General features: G+C 39.6%; 1 protein-coding gene across 3 annotated transcripts in view; it reads left to right on the forward strand.

Moving 5' to 3' along the window:
- The window catches only part of Sms (spermine synthase), a 39,695-nt gene that overhangs the window by 20,340 nt on the left and 1,962 nt on the right, over positions 1 to 17,393 (forward strand). The window contains exons 9-11 of one of the 3 annotated variants that reach the window (XM_033760359.1): positions 3,518 to 3,633; positions 5,916 to 5,955; positions 6,912 to 7,035. In XM_033760359.1, the coding sequence (XP_033616250.1) occupies positions 3,518 to 3,633; positions 5,916 to 5,955; positions 6,912 to 6,998 (243 nt within the window). In that variant the 3' untranslated portion in view covers positions 6,999 to 7,035. Of the gene's footprint in view, positions 1 to 3,517; positions 3,679 to 5,294; positions 5,329 to 5,368; positions 5,861 to 5,915; positions 5,956 to 6,911; positions 7,036 to 17,393 lie in introns of those variants that run through there. The other 2 variants (XM_033760361.1, XM_033760360.1) reach the window with 2 other exon arrangements.

Consider the following 17,393-nt stretch of genomic DNA (forward strand, 5'->3'; position numbering starts at 1 on the left):
TCACATGCAGATTAAGTTGAAGCAGGATACGAAGTTCTGGGATCTTTAAACAAAAACTGAAAGAAGCTGGCTACAGAGATATATCCCTATAATCCTTATTACTTGGGAGGCTGAGGCAGGAGGATCACTAGTGGACTTGGTGTCCAGCTCAGCCTGGACAACATAGCGATACCTTATTTTAAGAAACAAAACAGAGGCAGGTATGTAGCTCAGTGGTGCTGTGCCTGCCTGGCAAGTGCAAGGTCCTAAATTCAATTCCCGGTACGGGAAAGCAAAACAAAACAAAACAAAACAGAGGAGCCTGTGAACTTAGTCAGTTTGTAGTAAACAAAAAGTGGCATTAGAAAGTATGACTTGGTTTCTTTTCATCTGAATATTTGCCTGGTAAGTCTACTGGTAAGTCTACCTCTTAGGAGGGACTAGTATCTTAGAATGGAAGACCAGTAGGAATGCTCGCTTAGAATATCACCATAGTCCATTTGTAAATATTAATGACCTAGGCTTTGATAAGTTCCATTTGCCAACTGACTTACAGTTTCCTCATTTTGTAACACCTGGGGATCGATAATACTGTATATTCACTGGTCAGATGTATCTCAGGTGAGATTTATAGGGACTGAGAGGTGTAAGCTTTTCAGAAGCTGTCCTCAAGTCAAGAAGCAATGTGGTCTACTCGGTGTATTGCTGTAGTTGCCATAGTGTGAATTTTTGGTCCTTCTTTTTGGTGCTGAGATTGAACCCAGGGCCTTGCACAATGTCCAGCGAGTGCTGTTATCACTGAGCTACATCCCCCATGCTTGCGAGATCTCGATTTTTACCATGTCCACCCCTTGCACGAGTGTGCAGCTAAGAATTGAAATAAGGTTAAAAATAAAATGAAAGTGTGTGGTGATTTATAAATGCTAAGTGTTCCTGCCCCAAACTGGTTGTGCCACAGTTAAGAGTTTGTGCTGTCATTGGCTGCTTGAATGCAGCCTTGTTAGCAGGCCGTGAAGCTGGGGGAATGTATTGTAGGAATTTAGCTGGTCCAGGCTAGCCAATAGAGCTCAAATTGCGGGTGGGGGATTGCTTTCTGGTCTAGGAGGCAGGCCCTCATAATGGAGCACCCATATTTCTCTCCTTTATACCTTAATGCATATAAAAATCTGTATGTAACATGGATGTAAGTAAGCTGCAATGCAGATGTGCTAGCAAACTTCTGACCACTTCCATCTCACTTCAGCTAGATGTTGTTAGTACCCTTGACTCTCTGTGTTCTTAATACCTGCTGCTTTCTGGAAATAACCCATTCTTAGTGTCATTTTAAAAATTTCCATATTTTCTTTATAGATGATTCACATAGGTGTGATTTCTCTGTTACTTAGTTGCACTTGCTTTTGAACCTGATAAAAAGGTGTTGCCATAGATGTATTCATTCTGTACCTGCCTTTTATGTTACAGAAATAATATACGCTAACTTAAGTTTACAATATGGAAATGATACAGAAATCTATAAAGTAAAAAAGCAAGTGTGAGAACTGTCTGGAGCTGAAGCTGCTGAATTGCGATTTAACTCCTAGTTGTGCTCCACCCCTTGTCCCATCTCTTCCTTTTGTCCTTAATGGGTGACTAATTCTTTGCTATTACATTTTAATTTCTGAATCTCCCATATATCTTTCTTTTTTAAAAAAGGAAAAAATGTTATTCTATTTAAGTAGACAGGAAAGTGAAATGGATCATGTTACTTTTTTGGGGTAAGTCTATTTGTGGAGTTTCTTCTTTCCTTTTTAAAAACTGCTTCTTGACGATGTTGGGAAAGAGCAAATTAGAACTTGCCCATTTCCTTTCCACATTCTCTGTAAGGAGCTCTTTCCATATTCTCTCTTCAGAGAGAGTGTGGTGTCAGTTTTAAGATGGCAAGGAAAACCATTCAGCTATTCACCTTGGTGGCATTTCCACTCTATAGCTTCCCCAGTGGTGATGTGTTCTAAAAACAACCAGGCAGTGTTTTCTATTTATGAATCGTAAATTATACATGTGGTGTTTATGTGCTCTCATGGTGAACTTGATGTTGAAACCAAATTATATGCTGGTAAAGGGCATTTTGGTCAAACCCCACTGCAGGACCCTAGATGATGGGTTATTAAACAGGCTGGCTCTGGGGGATAACGTCATGCTGAGCAAGTGTGCTAAGTTAAAGCCACCAAGGCCAGCTCTTGGACATCTCATCTCTTGTCCAGCGCTGACTGACCTCCTGGGTTTGAAATGGCATTCTCAGAAATTCTTACATCATAGGTTGCCTTCCTTTGTAAATAATTTTCACTTTTCATTGTACTTGGCTATTTTGAGACAGATTCATTGTAGAGCTCTTAAGAAAGAATGGTATCAACACATGGATTTGGTAGTCTTCTGAATATTCCAAGTTTTGGTAGTTAAAAAGAACTAGGTGATATTAAATACTCATCTTGTTTTCTAAATGCTACGCGAAAAGCAAGAGGGGGGAAATTGGGCTAAACTCCTGATAAACCCTATGCCAGAGCTAGTAAATCAAAATTTAAATGTCCTGTGATTGATGTGCACACTAAAGATTGAGGAGCACTGCTCTAGAGCTAAGCAAATATGTATCCATACAGCAGCTCTACTGTGTTTTGCCGAGCATTTCTGATTCTCTTCAGCTTTTTTTCCCCTCATTGTCACAGGATGGCTGCTGCAGCTCCATCTGTTACATCTAGCTTATAGACTGGAAGGGGGTTGGAGAGGCCAGTCACTCTATCTTTGCTTGTTCAGAATCAAAAGCTTTCCCAGCTGACTTCTGCATTTCATTGACCACCTCTTAACTGCTGAGGAGACTGAAAAGTGATAACTAAAAAGAGAGAAGAGTTATTACAGTGAAGTGAAGGAAAAGTTTTTGATAAAGAGTGCAATTGGAGCTGGTGGTGTAGCTCAGTGGAAGAGCATGCCTTTGCCTAGAATGCCCTGGGTTCAGCCCCCCCCTCAAAAAGCAAAGGATCTGCAAGATACTCTTAGCATATATGTCTTGAGTGAACTTTTGTTTCCTTATGCCTTAAAATCAGTCACAGATTTTGGGGAAAGGAAAGCACAATGTATAAATACAGTTCCATGTCAACATTTTCAACTTTTAGAATGGTTGTAATTTAAACCATTCTGGAAATCAGGAACATTATCTCTTTGATACTTCATTTTCAACATAATAGTGACCATTATTGATAAAAATTACTTTCAGTGGGTTATGTGTATGACTCTTTGCCAGATTGCCTGGTGTGGATACCATGAACTGTGTCATTAATGAGAAATTGGTCTCACTGCTTTCTATTGCTTCACACTCTAATAATTTGAAATAGCTTGGTAAATGAAGTAGAAGGAGAATGAGCTAATGAGTCTATAAATAGAATTCAATGCAATTTGTGAAAATACCGAGGACTATCTTATTTTTAAAGCTAGAATTGTTCTTCATTAGTACCTTCAAATGTGTAGGACAGACTCAATCCCATTATTTGTTTTTCTGTCTTTGATTTAGGGGAACTGTGTCAATTTGACAGAAGCCCTGTCGCTCTATGAAGAACAGCTTGGACGCCTTTATTGTCCTGTGGAATTCTCGAAGGAGATCGTCTGCGTCCCTTCGTACTTGGAATTATATCCTTTGACCACGACATTGTGTTGCCAGATCAGAACCCTCAAGTAATCATATGCAAATCTTAACATTTTAAATCCTAATAAGCAGGATTAGTTTGGTAGTATAGTAAATGCCAGTTCTCAAACTTGGCTAGGATCTCTGGGGGACTTTAAGAGAAAACACTGACTTTGGGGAATGGCTTCTCAGGTGAATAATTAAGTACCACTGACCCAAGGCAGCAGTTTTCAAAGGCTTCCCAGACCTGTGTCACCAAGAACTAGTTTGATAGGCAGATTCTCACAGAAGTTCTCAGAGGCTTCCTAGACCAGCTGGATCACCTGAGAACTAACTAGATATGCACATTCTCAAGACCTTGCTGTGTCACCAAGAACTAGTTTGATAGGCAAATTCTCACAGAAGTTCTCAGAGGCTTCCTAGACCAGCTGGATCACCTGAAAACTAGCTAGATATGCACATTCTCAAGCCCCACCCTGACCTGCTGACCAGTCAAAAACTTGGAGGTGGGCTCAGTGTCCTGTTTTCATCAACCCTCTTGGGGACTTGGGCACCTGAAAGGCATGAGAAGGCCACGTTTATAATGTTGCCCCATCTGTGGCAGGTAAAAATTCCAGAAATACTCTTTTTACTCGTATTAAAATTGACTACGGGTAGGGATTTAGCTCAGTGGTTCCGCCACCTGCCTTGGCAAGCACAAGGTCCTGAGTTCGATCCTCAGTACCAAAAAAAATTGACTTCAGTTTTAATTCCTATACTTTACTTGATGCTAATTTGCAGTAGAAATTGAGAACTAAAACTGATGGGAACTGCACAGTTTATGTTAGGAGTCCCCATTCAAGTCAGTAAAATTATTCCTGAGGAAGAGGAAAGAACACTGAAAACTGAAATGCAGTCATTCTTAGAAATTTGTATCACCTTTTCTCCTTCTCAGAGGCAGACAGGCTAGAGTCTGCAGTCAGCAGTGTCCCTATCTCTGGTAGCCCAGGCTGTAGTTGTCATTGTCATTAGGGGAGATCCCCAGACTGCTGCCTACCTGCAGGTAGGCTGGGTTCTGCCAGGACAGAGTCCCATGGAGCCAGGTAGCCTGCTGAGGCCAGACGCAAGGCGAGAGCTCCCTAGATCCCTCATGAGAGGAAGGGTTACTTCGCATGAGGAGTAACTGTGTCCTTCTGTGGCCTGTGGAGAGATGGGTCATCATCTTCCATCTGCTGCCTGGCTTCAGGGTCATTCAGCAGTGTTTTGTGTATTTAGGTCCATGACTACGTGTTTAGAGGCTGGAAATTCAGTTGGTAATGTTTTTGGGGAAAGGTTTCTGCCCTTTGGTTCCCCTTTTTCCCTCCTTCCACTTTTTCCTCTTCTTTTTTTCCCTACAGTCTCCTCCGTGTTTCCCTGTCTCTTTTTCTCACTCTGCCTTTCTTTCCCTTCCTTGTTATACTATCTCCCAAAACCTTTCTATGGGATCTTGGAAATAGTAGTGTTATCAGAGAGAATCTCTGTGTTCCTTCAGTTTAGCCTTTTGCCCACTCAGTGTTTCCTTTTTAGTGTTTAGATGGTGCAAGTAGTGAGTGTCCTAGGCTGCAAAGTGGCCTTGTGCAAAGGCTTTTATTTTCATGGTCACACTGTTCTAAGGCATGCAGTTTTTCATCCATCTTTTAATTTGTAGGCCAAGATACAAATGTTAAGTGAGGCCTGTACTGCCTTGAATTGTCTGGTTTCATTCCTTGACTCCCTTTCCAGGTGGGTATTTTACACTGTTTGGAAGAAAGCTAAACCCTAAAGATGAATATCCCAATGACGTGTACTGCAGATAGCCTTCTTGGCCTCCGTATGCTGTACATGCCATCAAAATGAGTCAGGCAATTAATTGTGACTTCCTTAAAGTTTTCTCTTTTTAATTATTATTTTTAATTTAAAAAAGCAAATGGAAAATGTATATTTTGATGAACTAGGGTGTTATTTTTTTGAAAGTCAGCTGAAGGACAAATAGCACAGCAAGGACTGCTAAATGCACTGACCCCCTAGAATGTGATTTTTGTTACTTTTTATTTCTGTGTGGGTTTTTTTTGTTTTGTTTTGTTTTGTTTTGATTTTGGTAGAACTTAAATTTGGATCTTTGGAGGAGTGAGCATCATTATTTTGTTTCAGAGGGAAGTTCTTGATGGTTTTAAAAAAATTGACTTAGATTTAAAAATTTGGTGCTTTTAAAAAAGTTAAAAATGAATAGCAATGCTTCAATTAAAGTTACAAAAGAGATATTTCATGTGTTTCTGTTGTTTTATTTCAGCCCAGTCCCCTTGTTCTCACCATCGATGGGTAGAACCAAGGTATCTTTGTTTTTAGTTCTGTTATAGCATTTGGTATCATTTATCTCTTTGTAATAGAATGACCTTGGGGCCTTTTTTGAACAGTAGTAATGACTTCATTACCACTGCGGGAAGTGACACACAGCCTGTTATATTGACTACTTCATTATAAAGTTGACCTGAGAATAGCAAAGGATCTTGCCTGACTGTAAAGTTGAAAGTCAGAAGCTTACTTCTGTTCTTGCCCTTACTGGTATATTAGATGTGAAAATAAAGATCATTTTGGATAGTTACTGTGAAACTTTCTGAGAAGATTCTTGGATGCTCTGGAATACAGAGTTTGTGGAGAGGTCTGTAACAAACAGAACTTGAAAACTCTCCTAAGAAAATGCATGTGACTCTCAGATTGGTATTGTATTGTGGGCTAACAGTCCACATCAGAGATTAGCATGTATTGACTGAGGTTGTTACAGAAACATTGCAGGGCTGTCATGTTTTACAAAAAAAAAATACTTTATCAGTGAAATCAGTTTGTTTTTGTTGAATTTACAATAAGCAAAATGATAAAAATGAAATATTTGGGGTCCGTTTTGAGATAGAATTAGTGTTGACATAGAACATCTTTCCTTCCAAAGTAGGAACAAATGGTAAAGTATGTAGCAAGTGTTTTTTAAGAATGTAAGCCTACTTTGGGGTTTTTTGTTCCCTTTTTATTGAATTGGTGTGGAAGAAGAAATGGTCTAATAGAATAAAAGGAGCTAGAGAATCACATTGGAACTAGAGAAGTTTAAGAACTGTTTCTCTTGTGCTTGCACAGATTAAAACCCACATTGGTAGACATCCTCCCCATCCCTTTTATCTCTTCTATAATGCTTTGCAAAGGCTGTATTTACTGTTTAGAATTTAAAACTATGGTGCTGTTACTATTAGAATACTGGTCGGAATCAATAGAATTGGATTTCTTTTTTCCATTTTAGGAAAGAAATCATTTGGATACAGTGTTATTAGAGTGGGGGTCCTTGTACTTGAAGACTAGCTTGAGGCCAAGGCAACAGATCTGCTGATAAGTCTGGTGATGCAAGTCCTGCTAAGAACTGAAAGGTAGAAATAAAGTGGGTCAGATTATGCTCAGCCATAGAATATAAGGGAATAAGGGGATAAGGGAATAAGGGAAGTGGTAAGGGGGAAACAAAAGAATGGAAAGTTAAATACTTTTATCTTGGCTGATAATAGTGAATTCTGATGTAGCTCATTTCTTTGTATTGGAGAAAGGATGCTGTCTGATTGTTTGGGGGAGTCATTGTTACTGTTACTGTTTTAAAATGAAAACATGCAGACAGATAGACCCGGGATTTAGCTCAGTGGTTCTGCCAGCCTGCCTCAAAAGCATGCAAACAGAACTCTGACAACTAAAAACCATCTCTGCTTTTGTTTCCTTTTAAAGAAATGTTAAGAGATCTAGCATGTTACTTTGCTTTAATAACTGCAGTGTCTTAGTTCGAGTCACTTTATAATAGAATATAGTGTATCCTATAGCTGCTTTTTTTTTAGCTTTAATTGAGTTTATTGGTACATTTTAGGGATACAGTACAGTTACATTCATTGTTGGGATCTTGTACCTCTACATGACAGGTCTTGATTCTCATTTTTTCCCCTTACCCCTTACCCCTGCCCTCCCTTCACCCCCTCCTCCCCTCCCCATCTACAAACACTTTATTTCCATCTTTTCAATGTCTCACATTTTTTTCTTTTCCCTATTACCCTTCCCCTACCCATCTCACTTTCCCTACACCTTTAGCTCCTTTCTTCCCATTTCTAAATGTCAGTAATCTTATTAGGATCTCATGTATTATTGCAGATTATTTACACCAGAGAAACTATTTGGTATTTACACATGTGTGACTTATTTATTTCACTTAGGAGTATATCTTCAATATGTATCCATTTTCCTATGAATGAATCTATTTTTTCGTTCTTTATGGCTATAGCTGCTTTTTAATGGAGGACAAGAGACATGTGGCTGTAGTTTATATTCTATACAACACATCAACAGATATCAATAATTGATTTATTTAAAAAATTAAATGCTACTTTCTCTTAAAAATGTGATTGAATATTTATAAAACCTGATTAATGGTGATACAGTTGGGCTGGAGGAAGGCCAGGTTGATTTTTTTTTTCTGGTACCAGGGATTGAACTCGGGCCCTTGTGCTTGCAACGCAGGTGGTAGAACCACTGAGCCAAATCCCCAGTCCTTGATGGTGTCTTTTAATGTGCTACAGCACATTACTGATTTCAAAATAAAAATGTGCCATTCCCTGTATGATTTGAGTAGTCCTGTCCTTCCTTCATCAGGGATTCTTAACCTTTTGTGTATCTTGTACTCCTTTGGGAGCTGCCTAGTGAAACTTGTGGGCCCATTCTCAGATGCATCTTTAAAATACACAAACTAGATAAGATTTCAAGGTAGTGAGTTTTTTTAGTTTTCCAAAATTTATGATTTACTATTTGTGCTGCTTTATTAACTTGTCACATAGCTGAATCAAGTAATGGGTCAAATGCCATAAGTTTGAAGTAGCAATAAGCACAAATATTTATAAGATCCATAGCACCTGAAATGTGATAAGCCATCTGATTTCTCTTACTGACAAAGTTATATGAGCTTCTAGTACTCACATGGTTTGTCACCTACATTCATGCCTAAAGGAAATGCTAAATTTCAGTGAAAGGTTAGCGAAGAGAAAGATACAAGTGTTTTCCAATCCAAATTGATAGATGCACAAAATTTTGTCTAGACCCAAGGTTAAGAAACCCTGACCTTGATGCTTCTGTTATTTTATTGGATTTGAGTGGTAGGGAAGGTAGGTGGGTTCCTTCACCCCTCTGTCAGAATGTGAAATCAACTCTGGCAGGTCAGTTCTCCTCAGCCAGAACCATTAAAAATCTCAATTACCTGATGCATTCATTCCACTGATTTTTGCTTTACTCATTCTTTCAAAAATGAGGAATAGAACATTAGCAAGAAATAGCCTAGTGCTTTTGGAAAGCTATTTGAATACGCTTGGATGCAGTTTTGCTGAGAAATCAGATGATTAATGTGACTGGACAGGTATACTAATCTTTTGTTTCTGAGGATCCCCAGGATGGCCAGGCCAGCTCATTAATGCAGACAGTTTCCCCATGCAACAACCAACCATATGATCATTTCAGTGAGCAATTCCTTCATGATAAAGCATTAGGGAGTAGGCCCATCTCTTTGCAACTTTGCCCAGAAATGTACCAGAATAGACATTTTCCTGGGTAAAAATGCAGGCTGAACAAGCCTATTTTGACAGAAGACCTTGGTGTACAGAGGGGGAGGTTTAGAGGGTTACCCAGCCCCTTTTCCCAAAGATGGAAAGCCCAACACAGTAAAGACTCGCAAGTGTCAAGTCTGTAGAGGTTGGCATTGATTCTAGTGTTAATCGTTAGAGAATATTACTAGTTCCACCTATTAGGAATCCTTCTATCTTTCTTTCTTTGTAGCACTGAGAATTGAACTCAGAGCCTGCTGCATGCAAGCACTCTTGTGACTGAGCTATATCCCCAGTCCTTAGGAAATCCTTTTTTCTTTGTTCTAAAATATTCTCTATTTTGGTTAATGATTGTGTTAGTAGCTTTGGATCATGCTGAGTGACATTATACTACATTTCATATTGTCTACATTCTAAGTATTCTGCCTTGGCCTGAGTTTCTTATTTGTCTGGGTTAACTTTTCTACCTGAAATTTTTCTGTCCATCCCCCAGTGTTGTCAGCATGTCTCTTGCATCACCTGGTCCCTCCACACTCAATGTTGTAGTTTTCTCCAGTTTTATTAAATCTTCATCTTGTGTCTATTATCCATGTCTTTCGAAGGGTTTCATGCCTATAGATACCCTATGTTGTAGACAAAGAAATAGATTCTTGGATCTGGGTTCTGATCTGCAGTTTAAGATCTGAAGGTTTTTAACTGAAGTGTGATAGGGGCAGGGGAAGCAGGAAGTTCATTCCAAGTAGCCCCAACAGCATTGGCTGGAATGTATACTGTCAGAGCAGCCCCCAGGACCTTGTTCACCTTTGACCCGTGCTCTGTTCATGGAGCCAGCACTGGGGAAATATTTCTGACCTGGGAGATTGAAGATCAAAGTTTACTGTAAAGAAAAACATTTTAAATAGAACATAGAGGAAACAGGCTTAAATGAATGACCTGACTGGGATTGTTCATGAAAAGCAGTCTATGCTGAATGTCAAAACAGTGTGTGCTGTACCATAGTAAGGGAGTGGTTTCAGTGCATGTGAGAGTGCTATCTTGGTGACTTGGTGACGGATGTACTCAATGCTAGCCTTGCCTCTTGGGTTCCTTCTCATTGCATCCACAGACTGAATTCAGAGGAGTAGAAACTCAGATGGTGTGCAGCATTTCACTCAGATACTGGAGCTGTGTATTGGAGTCAGATCCCTTTTGGCTGGTGGCTATGTCTATGACCTACTTTTCTTTTTCTTTTTTATGTGTGATTTTTTACTTACCCTATCCTTGAATGTGTCTATTCCCCACTCATTGGGTGGAGCTCCCACACCAGCCCTCCACTCGGATCTGTTGCAGCTGACAGAGGACTGTCTTTGGTGCCAACGTCTGTAGTCAGTTTGTGGAGATCAGGCACAGGGCCACACACCTCGTCCTGGCTGCTGTTTTCAGTTTGAGCCTGGCCCATCGCTCCCACTTGAAGGATCCAGAAGGCTTTGACCCAAAATAATTAAGCAGAGTGATAAACTATTCAAAAAACATCTGAAATATTGAGTATAACATATAACATAGAAAAATGAGGAACATAAATATACAAATAGGTAAGGCTTTTGCTTACTAGAGAATGTTAAGTTGGGAGGATGCTGGAGGTGAACAGTAAGCATCTTGTTATCAGTAGAGACAGAGTCAGGCAAGAGTTATCCATTGGTGTTAAAATGGGAGAATTTTTGACAAACAAGCATTGTGTTTACATGATTTCATAGTCTCCCACAGATTAGTTATAAGTTGTGTATCAATTCTATATTGCTCATTTAAAAATTGCTGCAAACTTAATTCCTTAAAATAGCAATTCTGGAGGTCAGAAATCTAAAAGGTGTTGGCAGGACAGGTTCCTTCTGGAAATTGTAGGGGAAGAATCTAATTTTGCCCTTTTAAGTTCCTAGAGACCACCATTTTTCTTTGGTTCTTAGCTCCTTCTTTCAGTCTCAAAGCCATCAGTGTGGCTGTTTCAAATCTCTCTGCTTCTGGGTGTCATATTTCTCTGACTTCTGTCTCTCTTTGATAGGGCCACTTGTGATTACATTGAGCCCACTTGGATGATCCAAGATATTATCTCCATTCACCATATCTGCAAAATCTCTTTTGTCATGTGAAGTGACATTCACATGAGGTTCTGGGGATTAAGGTATAGGCATTCTACCCATGTACTCAATGGAAAGGTAACTTTACAGTGAATAAATTGGATAGCACCTTTGACTGAATGGCCAAAATCAAGAATCTATTGCCTCTTATGCAGTATTCAACTACAAATATTTTTCTTGATTCTGATCATGAGGAAACCATATACCTCAAATAAGAAAGTCTATTAAGAACAACTCTGGTGTATTCTTCAAAACTTCCTGTGTGTGTGTGTGTGTGTGTGTGTGTGTGTGTGTGTGTGTGTGTGTGTGTTTTGGGGTGATGATGGGGATTGAACCCAGGGCCTCATGTGGACTAGGCAAGTGTGGTACTATTGAGCTGCATCATCAGCCTTTTAAAAAATATTAATGTCAAGATGATCTGTCAAATGGTTTGGAAATAAAGGAGATTAAATAGACATGATGACTAAATATTATACCTGATCCTAAACTAGATCCTCTACTGGAATGGAGGATGCTGTATTTTCAATTGAAAAATTAGAAGACAAAAAGTAATTTCATTTGTATCAGTGCTGAATATACTGAAGTTCTTACTATGATTTTTAAATTTCAAGTTATTTTCAAATGTTAAACATTGAAAAAAAACCAATACACTTAGCATGATTACAAGAAAAAGGTTCAAGGAATCTGTGTGGTACCCAAAGAAGCATGTTGCAGCTTTAGAATCTAGTGTAAGAGAAAGTATGATATCTGAGGCCGCACAAGTCCTCTTGGCTAAATTATGTCTTTGAGGCTTTCTAACTGTTGGCTACACAAAGAAGAAGCCATAGGTACAAGGATTCCCACTGAAGATTACAAAAGGCTAGAGGGGCAAAACTCTGCCTGTGATGTCTTTGATGGGAGTAATAACATAAGGGAAACTAAACAAGTGAAATAGGATGGTGTGAAAGTTGGCTTTATGGCCTTTCAGGCCCTCTGTGTTTAGAAACAAAAGGCCCAAGGGTTGTTTCAACATTCCACTGTTTCTTTCCTAAATGTTCCTGAGCTACTACTAAGACTGCCGAGCATGAAGGGTGTTCTTTTCTTTGTTTCTTAGAGGTGGCAGATGAGAGGGCTGGATTCAGAGAGGGGATCTAAAGCTTGATTTAAGAAAAAAAGGTCCATATTGTAATATTTCAGGGTTGAAAATGGGATCGCATTAGTAGGCTATTGGGTTATTTTTACAAGAAGGTCCTGAGAAGTTTGATTGGCAGGTTCTACTGGAAGGGATGTTGTCCTGTCGTAGAAAAAGGAAGAGCGAAACTAGGGCAGTTCTCCAGCTTGAGTGAACATGAGAAATACTTGAAAATTTCCTTGAAATAGATTTTGATTTAGTACGTCTGGGACAGGGCACAGTCTGCATTTTTTGCCAACTTATTGGTAGATGTTGGTGCCACCAGTCTGTGGACTACACTTTGAATATTGGGCAGTGGAATATTGGATGGTTGCATGACAGAAAAATGCAAAAAAAAAGTATGCACCACTGCTGCATTCATATATTTTCTCTCTCAAGGCATTGTACTTCTCCTTGAAAGCAATAGTTGTTGTCATAGCAGTTGCTAACATGAGTCCCGGGCTGAAGGTGGAGCTCAGTGGTAGAGCCATTGTGTAAGAGCCATTGTGTACTATGTGTTAGGCCCTGAGTTTATCTCTAGCACCCCGTGCATATGCGTGTGCATGCATGCGCACACATGCGCGTGCATGCGCACACACACACACACCTCATAACTCTCCAAAAAGCACTGTTACCCCAGCGTTTGAAAAGTTACAACAGTGGTGGGTAGAGGCCCATAAGCGAAGACTTAGTATCAATAAATAGTGCAGGCATTTTCAAGTATCTGCAATTCTAAAATCCTGTGGAGACCCTGTTCTATGTGCAGAATTTCTACCTTGAAGGTTCTGAACACAGGATAGGGGATTATACTGTTTACTCAACATATAATTTACTGAAACCTGGATTGTGCTTTGATTTCATGGGTTTAGGTACATTTGTTTATTTCTGTGGAGAGTAAAAACAAACAAATTTCATGCATGGGTCTTTCGCAGGTTTATTGAAAACACAAAGACTAATAATAAGAATTAGAGATTACACGATTCCATTCTGATGTACTGTAACAGCTTTCAGCAGCATTTATAGACCAGTTGTGCTGCAGCTTCTATGTGGGGGGTCAGAGGAGACAGGCTTGGCATATTTTCAGGGAAATGTGTGAAGAACATGTGGGCAGCCTCTTTAGCAGCCAAGAAAAATAAGTGTAAAACAGCAGCCTAAAGCAACAGGGCATTAAGGGCTGCTGGAAATAGAAGCATGAAAGGGAAATGTAGTCTTAATGAGGTGAAGGCTTTAAAGAAAGTACACATACTTTAGTTAAGGGATGGATAGGAGTGTAGGTGACTGATGACAATTGCCTTATAAACCACTCAGCATTTAGAAGACAGCAAAACTTAATTCTATTTACTCATGCCACAGCTAAAGAAAACGAACTCTGATTGTCCAGTAACCAAAACCCCTTACAGTCTTACATATCCCTGTACCCCCAGAAGAACATCTGAGATTGTATTAAAATGGGTTGAATTGTATTCTCATAAAGATGAAGTCCTTAAAAAAAAAAGAAAAAAGATGCTGAAGTCCTAACCCTGGTATATATGAATATGACTTTAGAAATAGTATGACCCTTATTTTAGATGGCTGGCATCCTTGGGGTTATTTGAAGCTAGGTATGGTGGTTCACGCCTATAATCCCAGCACTTGGGAAGCTGAGGCAGAGGAGGATCACTGCACATTCAAGGCCAGCCTGAACTACATAGCAAGAACTTGTCTCAAAGGGGAGGGCTACTTGAATGCAGAGATACACACAGAGAGAAGACAATGTGAGGATACTGGAAGAATACATATGAAGGAATGCCTAAAGCTACCAGAAGCTAGCATGGAGGCATAGAACCATTTCTCCCTTGCGGCCCTGAGAAGAAACCAGAATTTACCATCACCTTGATTTTGGACTTCTAGCATCTGGAACTGAGACAATAAATTTCTGTTTAAGCCACACAGTTGATGGCATTTGTTACACCATCCCCAGGAAACTATAATAGAGATGATCTTCTGCATAATTAGCCTCTGTGGTTTGGATTAATGCCCTCCAAAGGTCCATGTGTTAAGGGAATGGTCCTCAGGATGGCACTGTTGAGAAGTGCTGTGGACCTTTGAGAAAGTGTCCTCAAAAGGGATTGTAGGGGGCTGGGGATTTATCTTAGTGGTTCTGCCACCTGCTTTGCAAGTGTAAGGTCCTGAGTTCAATCCCAGGTACCAAAAAAAAAAAAAAAAAAAGAGGTTGTAGGACCCTTATAGTGTTCTCTGTCTGCTTCAAGCTCATGATGTAAGTGGTTTGTGCCACCATGCACTCCTGCCCTGATGTGCCACCCTCACTGGATGCCCAAAGCAATGGGGTGGGGACACACAATGTTGGACTGGAACTTCAGAACTGTACCAAAATATTTTATAAGTGAAATGCTGTGAGTATTTCATTATGGTAATATGAAGCTAATTAAATCATATCCAGTGGAAGAGGATTATCACCTATTACTGCAATAACTGCACAAGAGAATTTAAAATTTCAGTGGCTTATGGCAACGAGTGTTGATTTCTCACCTGCCTGTGGGTTGGCCTGGGGTTCACCTGATGTAGACTGGGCTCTGCTCCAAGCTGTATGTTGGATTGAGGACTGTTCCACATATTTCCCATTTTTGGGCCAGTGGCTATCTGAGACATGCTCTCCTTGTGAAAGGCAGGTGTCAAAGAGGGCAACACATGATGTAAGCACAGTTCAAGCCTCTGTACCAATCCATGTCTGTCAGTATCTCATTGGGTAAAACATGATGCTTGGCAAAACTCAAGGCCAAGAGATGAAAGTTTCTGCTAATCATGAGGATATAGTAAGGAGGTGGACGACAGGAGGGTGAAGAATTGTGAAAAAGAGTTAAATCAGCCATATTTTACTAGAGAATTTGATCTAAATTCCAGGGAATGCTAAATGCCTCCAGTTAAAAATTAATCTGTTTAAGGAACTTTATTCCTGAAAGATAGCAGCCATTTAGCTTGACTCTGACAGATGTCAGACAAACTTCCAACCTGTATCACGCATTAAGCAAGGAATTCAATGAATGAATGAATGAACGATCTCTTCATTAGCACAGAGTTGTTACAGTCTTTGTAGGAAAAACCAGAAGCCCTAACAGGAACATTGGCTGTAAATACTTCTGTGAAGAGCATAGGCGTCCTGTGTTGGCATGAGATGACAAAGTGTGTGGCTTTCTGGAAGGAACATTGTTCTGGAAACATGAAGTTACTATTGGGCGACAGTACTCTCTTGGTAATTAGGGAACCTGACACACAAGACTTAAGTTGTATTCTTCTCATTGACATGGAATGATATAAGTTACACGGCAGTATTCATTGTTCCTTCTCTCCAGTCCTTGCTTTTAGTAGTAGGATCAGAACCAACTAGGGAAACCGTCCTAGATTTCCAGGCATAAAAGCAATGCTTCACTTAGATTTTGTGATGTTACAGTGTACGCATCACAGTTGTGACAAGCAATGCTAACACTTGGACCAGAGGCTTGACTTTGGGAATCCCGCCACATTTGGCTACCCACCACCCCAAGAGTCCAGTCTGAGAGACAAGTGATGGCTAAGTAGGAAAGGAATTTATTTCAGTGTGGCCATACTGGGAAGACAGGGAAAGCACTGTCTTTGGAGTGCTGACAATAGCTTCATGATTTTTTCCCCATTTCTCCACGACTTAAAGTTAACTGGCTATGTTAAATGACAATTGAATGAGAGCAATAAAGATGTTAGATGTTCTTTATGTGACCTAGAAAAACTCATTTAAGGAAGAGCTAGGGGATCCTCCATTTGTATATTAAAATTGGTGAAGGTTAAATGTGTTAAAAAGCTTTGTGAGCTTTGAATTGGTAAGGACTATGACCTATTGAGCTTTGAATCCTCAGGGTTTGGCAGGCACATAGCAATCAGTAAGGACAAGGTGAAAATTTAACTGACCAAAGAGGAATATGAAATATAAGTCATAAAGAAGACAACATGTCTGGTGGTTTGGCTGTGGAAAACCCCGTGACATACACAGAATTTAGGAGGTGATTAAATCTAACAGTAAAAATATTGAGTGGTTTATGTTTCAGCTGGGCACTGACATGGAGAACAAAAATGGACAACAAAGAGATAACTAGCTCTTTCTTGGAATAAATACATTTAGTCAGTCCTGAATGCTCAGACCTTTGACTTTAGAAAACATCAGCACCTCCACAGAGGAAACAGAATCCTTTAGAACTGTTCCTAGGAATAAAGCAATGGAGAAGTTGGGAGATATTCACATTACTGTAGGTTTTTGTTGTGTGCCACAAAGCACCTTTAAAACATTAGCCTTCACTGTATGCGATGGGCTAACAAAAATCATCTGAAATTACAGCTCTTCAATTGTGTCCTTTTTCTATGTGCTATCTCCCATTGCTTGGCTCCTGGCCTTGAAATTTGCAGTTCTTTAGGAATAACACCTCATTGTAGATTTATATGATACAAAACAAGACACATTTTAAAATCCAGTACTTCTAGGACCTTTCCACGTCTGCTCCATCAAGCTTCTAATTTATAGATGTTGCCAAATTGCTTCCAAAAGTACCATATCAATTTATACACCTATGATCGGGGTATGAAAGTTAGTTGCTCCACTGCCAGTATTTGACATTGTAAGACTTTAACATTTCTGCCAGTCTAGAGGTGTGAAATGGTAATTTGTTTTGGTTTAAATTTTCATTTACCTCAGTACTAATGAGATTGGGCATATTTTTCTAAATTAATTGTCCAGTAAGTTTTTCTTTGGCAAAATGCCTGTCTTTTGTGCATTGGGCTATTGAGCTTTGCTTTTCTTTTTGATCTGATGTTCTTTTAATCTTCAGGATAATAATTTTTTTGTTTGTAATGTTACATGTATCTGCTTCTAGTCTATAGTT

Source organism: Fukomys damarensis, unplaced genomic scaffold (assembly GCF_012274545.1).
Source record: "Fukomys damarensis isolate Sample0158 unplaced genomic scaffold, DMR_v1.0_HiC HiC_scaffold_39, whole genome shotgun sequence".
Lineage (NCBI taxonomy): Eukaryota > Metazoa > Chordata > Mammalia > Rodentia > Bathyergidae > Fukomys > Fukomys damarensis.